At 36.1% G+C, this 6,440-nt stretch overlaps 1 protein-coding gene across 1 annotated transcript in view; it reads left to right on the forward strand.

Moving 5' to 3' along the window:
• Positions 1 to 209: 209 nt before the first annotated feature.
• LOC106937702 (phosphoglycerate kinase 1-like) overlaps positions 210 to 6,440 on the forward strand; it is a 20,653-nt gene continuing 14,422 nt past the window's right edge. The window contains exon 1 of the mRNA XM_015019339.1: positions 210 to 237. Within this exon, the coding sequence (XP_014874825.1) occupies positions 210 to 237 (28 nt within the window). The remainder of the gene's footprint in view (positions 238 to 6,440) is intronic.

Genomic DNA, 6,440 nt, shown 5'->3' on the forward strand with positions numbered 1-6,440 from the left:
CGCCCCTCCCCTGCCCTCTACCACCTTTCCAGTCTCTATCTTTCTGCTCCAGTGAGCTCTCAAGCAGGCACTCTGCTGTCTAATGACTTGGATCGGTACTGACTGTCGAGAGGAGATAGAACTGTAATAAGGCAGTTCAGCTCGGCGCGAGAGTGCAAAGCACTACCCGGCTGTACTTACTATACACTGTAATCAGGCCAGGAAGCAGCATGGAGGAGGAGGAATTGATCAAGCATTGTATGTAGAGATGAAATGACCTGGGAGTTTATGTTTCCGAAATTATTCACATGTGTTAAAAAACAAAAAAAGGTGTGGTGTAAAGTTGAAACTAAATAAAAAAAAAATAAATCTGACATTTAAATCTACACATATTTAAAAGATTTTCTGCTAATGATTTTTTTTTCTTTATTTGTTTTATAGTTTTTATTCTATCACCTTACGTTAACATAAGTTGATTTAAGCTTTACTTAATATTTAAAATCAGTTTTTGATCATTCACAGATGTTTCATTGAATTTATTTAACTCAAGATTTAAATTTTGCTTCATTAATTTGAGACTATCCGCGGTCGTTCCGTTTTTCTTTTTAGTTTTCTAAAAGAAGGTGGTTTTATCACAAGGAAACATAAGGAAAATGTATCTCGTTTAGCTAATTGAACAAAAAAATATCAGGAAAAATGTATTTTCTAGCTAAGAGAACATCCAACTCCGTAACAGATCGTTTTAATTGTATCTGTGTACCAGTCTCTGACATTAGTTTGAGCAAAATTTGTGCCAAAAACACTAAACTAGTTTTTGATCATTGACCTACAGTCTTACTTACATTCTTTTAATTTGAAATGCTTTACTTTTACCTCGCCCTGTTAATTTCCCATGGATGAAGCACACCTGGTGTCGGGAGCATCCAATTGGGAGACAGCAAACTGACAAAAACAGCCAGTGGCAAAGAAAGAAATTCAAGGGGGAAAATGTTGAACATTTAGTTTTCACTCCTTTGGGACGTAGGTTGTTTAAAAGTCACAAACATTAACAAGAACAACAACAGATCAGCAGCACTGAGGAACAAACACTGTTGTGGCTGAAGGGAAGAGTAAATTAGACTAAGGACTCAAAGCAGTCTACTCCTGGAGTAATTATGTAAAGCCTGCCAATCAACAAATCATACGGCTGTACGAGCAATAATGAAAACCAACATTCTGCCATCAACTGTGAAACATCCCAATTGTGTCTAAAGAAATGTCTAATGTAGAAGAGACACTGCTTACCAAGAAGTGGCATTGATTTTCCAGACAAAACCTCCTGTGGTTTGGGACATGTGATGCTCCCCTGTTTGAATCCCACCATTTATCAACATCCTCAGGAAGACAGAAACACAATTTACTTTCATTAGATTTTAGTCGATGAAGTGATATGTTGCTGTTCAAAACACCAGTCACCCAGTGCATCTGAAAGCCAGGCATATTTTTTTTTTTTTTTTTTTTGTGGTTCTTGAAAATCATTTTTTTAATGAGTTCTCTGTGCAATCTGTTACCATCTTCTGTTTATATCAATTTCTTTTTAACTAATTTTCTTCTCTTCAAAAATGAACCAAACTTTTCTATTTCTTCTATTGGTTCACGCCACCAGCTTCAAAAGTATCTACTGAGACCCTCTTTTCTGTTCTTTTCCTTTGTTAATTGTTGGAGAACTAAAGAGAGTTGACCTCTCTGATCCTTCGTCCAGTTGAATGTGACTAACTTTAATTTAGAGTGGAAACACAGGGAGCCCATTCCTGTCCATGAATAAACGTAATTTGAATTCAGCTAGCTGAGGAAGAGTACAAACAGTAAAAGCAGCTTGACACAAAAAGACGAGACGACCCCCTAGAAAGTTAAATTAGTCCCTCATTTTTACTTTTTCTTCTTCTGTATAAGTGACACAGAACATTCCCTATACTTCTATCTAATTCTTTATGTCTCTTGAGAAATTGAATTTAAGTGGAAAGGTCTATTCCCATAACAGACATGTTCTTTTTTTATTTTCTTTTTTCTACTGAAGGGCAAACTGGGGTTACCTCTCAGGCTCCTTGACCCAGACAAGGCTATTTGGTCCTGGTTGTAGCGGATTGTGTCCTGAAAGCTGATAATTCTGTAGTAATTAATATGCTGCATGAACTACTGGTTGAAGACACACCTCGTCTTGTAAGATAGCTGTAAACCAGTTGCAGACAAACACAACTTCTTAGAAGAGTGCAAAAACCTTCTAATCGTTGAAATCTGGAATGATGGGCTGAACAGTGTTACTGCTGGCTTTCTCACAGCAAGAATGTCTTGAAATTTGCATGTTCTTCATGCGCTTGCATGAAGAACATGACCTAACAAGGTCATGTTTTGTAACTTGTGCAGTCGTCTGAAGAGATTACTATTTAATGATAACAAAAAATTCTGTCACAATGCAGATAAACAGGAGCACAAGGCAGAAAGAGAAAAATTGAGAATAAGTGAGGCGACAGGCACAGCCATGGAGAAGCACTTCCAGACGTGTGCACATTGTGCATGTGTGTCAGGACAGCCCTCAGTACGCACAAGTACCAAACAAATACTGCGTTAGTTTAAACTTGAAAGCCCACAAATGCTAAGAAGTGAAAGCAAAATAAAGAGGTTAACCAGTTATCACTTATGGGAACATTAAGGTTTCTCCTTCATCGTGATGGAGGATGGGAGGATGGACCAAACCAAAGTTTAATGCCAACATCTTCATGGAATCAAGCTGAATATAAACATTAGCGATGCAGAAAAATCAGTTAAAGTGGAAATCAAGCTGCGTGTGGCTTTAAAACAGCCCAAGATTTTACATATAGATGACTTGTTGAAAGTGTTTCTTAGAACAAAGCTTGAATTACAAAATTTGTCAATAGTAGCCTTAGTTGTTGTCATTCATAGCCAATAGCAAATGTTGTCATTGGCTATACTAGTAATGACGTGCCGATTGGAATAAAAAGATAACAGCAGCAATTTTTAAGTTCAACTACAAAAATACAAAATCTTATGAAGTATTTTTGGGCTAATTCAAAGTGCAAATATCTTACTACACTTGAATTAAGACAAAACTAACTTACAAGTAACTTTTCACAGATAAGGGAATTTGTTTAAGTCGATAATTACTCAATGTTTGTGAAAAAGTTCTAGTTCAGCTGGCGGATTATTTCAATTATGACATGAAAAAAAAATCTTCTTAGTGAAATAATCTTTTATTTTCACTGGACCACTCCCACAAAGAACTTTTGGGCTGTTCTTCGAACCTTACACATCGCCGTCACTCTCCCATCTCCAGTTTAGTTTTTCATCTGCTTTTACTAAGACTATTTTGAGGAAACACAGACCGAAAGCACAGAAAGCAGTTGTTAAGAATAATGAGCACGGAGGCGTTTTTCAGTCCAGCCTTTGTGGGAAAATAGATTTGAGCTCTGCTATTATGGTTTTTTTTTTTTCATGTTATGTAAAAGAAGAACAGTGACAGGAAGAGGAGAAATGAATAGGTCTCAGAATGACAAAGTCGACACGGGAGATAATTATGACGACAAAACATTTTCAGAGTTTAGCAAACAGCAAAAATGTTCTAACTTAATTTTGTCCCTAGTTGTTATGTTACTAACCCTCCATAATTTCATAAATGTGAATTTTCATTGTACAAATAAATTTCTCCTTGATATAAAGAACTTGATCGGAGATGAGACCACAATGAGATTTTGTGAAAATATTATATTAAGCCATTAAAAAACTTTACAAAACATATTTTATCACAAGTTATTCGTACCTTAAGAGCCTTTTAGATTTTTTTTCTGGTGTATTTGGGTCTACCTGACTTGAGATTTGAATGTGAAAATAAAGAGTTATCGTTGTCTTTCAAATGTTGCTTCTTTTAAAAGCCCCTGCTAGTCAATAAAACCTACATAAAATACATACATTTGAAACTCAAATCCATCTAATGATTATTTTTCTGTTGACCAATCAGTCAATTTATTGAACATAAATAGAAAAAAAGTGAAGAGTCAGCTTCTGTTGTAAGTTTTTCCTATCTTCCTTTACACAAGTGTTATAGCAAACAATACTTATGTTCTGTTAGCATTTCTGCTTATGAAAAACGATCTGCTAAAGTTATGGCTGAGTGAAGTTGCTGTCCACAAACAAACAATCCTTTATAACGTAATTTCCTCCACGTCCAACCGCAAAACGATGTAACAAAAAGTAAAAACACACACACAAAAAAAAAATTAAATAAAGAAAAGAGGATTCATAAATGCCTTTTTGTTTTATTTGTATTATAATGAAGAAAATACCCGGCTTTGCACCCACTATTTATTTTTCTTCTACCAAAAATCAACAATAGCGACCATCCTGGCTCTGTACCACACATTCAGGTGCTCTGTAAGCTGCCACACAGCTAATTGTACCTTTGAATGACGCAGAATAACCATTTTCTCGCCTGCTTGGTAAAAGCTCTCATCTCTATCAAGCAGCCCTGTGACTCATTCAGAAACGTTGTGGGAGGAAAAGCACATAAGCACAGCCAAAGTTTTCTCGAGCTCACATTTGGTTTTTCCTCATTATACAAAATGCTCTTTGGTCAAAGCTTGATGATCACCATAGTGACCATCACATAGAAAGAGAGGCGGGGGGGGGAATGTGCTGTGTCAGGCACAGTGGTTTGCATTGATAGNTTTTTTTTATTAGTTATTTTTCCATTTTAATAAAGACAAACAAAAAAAAAGGAAACAAAAGAAACATTTTCCACACAACATTAACGTTACAATACACCAGCTCAAAACAAACAAACAAAAAATAAATAAATAATAATAATTAAATAATTAAAGTAATAAAATAAAGCAGCCACATTAATGCAATATATTATGTAAGGCTACGTGAAAAAATAGCAGAAATATCAAGACCAGTATACAATATAAAGGGATCCCAAATATTATGAAACATATCATCTCTATTATGTAATTTACTGGTTAAAAAGTCCAATGACACATATTCAAGGACAGTCCGTTGCCATTGTGTTATGGATGGGACCTTATCTGTTATCCAGTTCAAAAGGACACATTTTCTAGCGCAGAATGTAAGCATCCTGTACAGATGTTTTTCACAATTCTTCTTAAGGCTGTTGTTTGTCACTCCCAGTAACATATACATTGGATTACACTCAGTGCTAATGGAGAAGATCTTGTCCAACTCTTTCTTTATACTAAACCAGAATTGTTGAATTTTCCTACAGGACCAAAGACAGTGAGTCAGATTACCCACCTCTATTTTACATTTGGGGCAAAGCGGAGAAAGGTCTGGATTAATTTGATGACGCAGATGTGGAGATATATGGCCCCGATGTAAAATTTTAAGTTGAATAGCTTTAACCTTATTAGAAACACTTAAATATTTTGTGTTTTCCCAAGCCTCATCCCTTCATCCCAAGCCTCATTGCTGATCTCCATAGCTAGCTCTTTTTCCCATGTCTCCTTTAAGGTAGTCAATTTAGTAACCCCTAATTCTTTTAATAAGCTATAACAGGTCTTAATAGAACTTATAATTTTTGGTTTAAATAATTAATTTTCACAATCAGAGACATTTTGGTTGCTGAGAACTGTTGTGTTCTTCAAAATGTAGTCCCTCACCTGTAAATACCGAAAGAAATCATGTCTGTGAACATTATATTTGATAAATAACTGATCAAAGGACATCAAGTTTGGCCCGTCCATTAAATCAGAAAGAACAGATATGCCTTTTGTTGCCCATACTTGAAAGCCAGAGTCGTAAATCCCAGGTAAAAAAAGGGGATTATCACATAATGGGGTGAAAAGAGATGTTAGGCTAGACCTGCCCTCAAGCTTTTGAATTACTTGCCAAGCTTTAACAGTAGATAAGGTGAGAGGATTACTACAACACAATTTTAATTTTTTAAGTTTGTTAAGAAATAGTAAGTTTTTCAGAGGGATGCCAGACATGGAGCTCTCTATGTCAAGCCAGAGAGAAACTGGTTTCTGTATCCAATCAGCAGCTACTCGCATATGAACACTAAGCTGGTACTTTCTTATATCTGGGAGGTCGAGACCGCCTTCTGTGGATGGAAGACAGAGTGTAGAAATTTTTAGACGAGGTTTTCTCCCTGCCCATATAAAAGAACTAAACCAGCCATTTAAAGTTTTAATGGTCTTATGTGTAAAAAAGATTGGAACCATCTGTATTGGATATAATAACCTGGGTAGGACATTCATTTTCAGAAGAGCAACGCGGCCAAGCCAAGATAATGGTAAGGTCTTCCATCTCTCCAGGTCCAATCTAACGCGCTCAAACAAGGGGGTGAAATTACTTTTATACATTTGATCAAAAGCAGGTGTGATCTTGATCCCTAAATACACAAAACCCTCTGGAGACCACTTAAAGGGGAAAGAAGAGAGTGTCTGGGG

Source organism: Poecilia latipinna, unplaced genomic scaffold (genome assembly GCF_001443285.1).
Source record: "Poecilia latipinna isolate Pla-1442-1.1 unplaced genomic scaffold, P_latipinna-1.0 Scaffold2415, whole genome shotgun sequence".
In the NCBI taxonomy this organism is placed as follows: domain Eukaryota; kingdom Metazoa; phylum Chordata; class Actinopteri; order Cyprinodontiformes; family Poeciliidae; genus Poecilia; species Poecilia latipinna.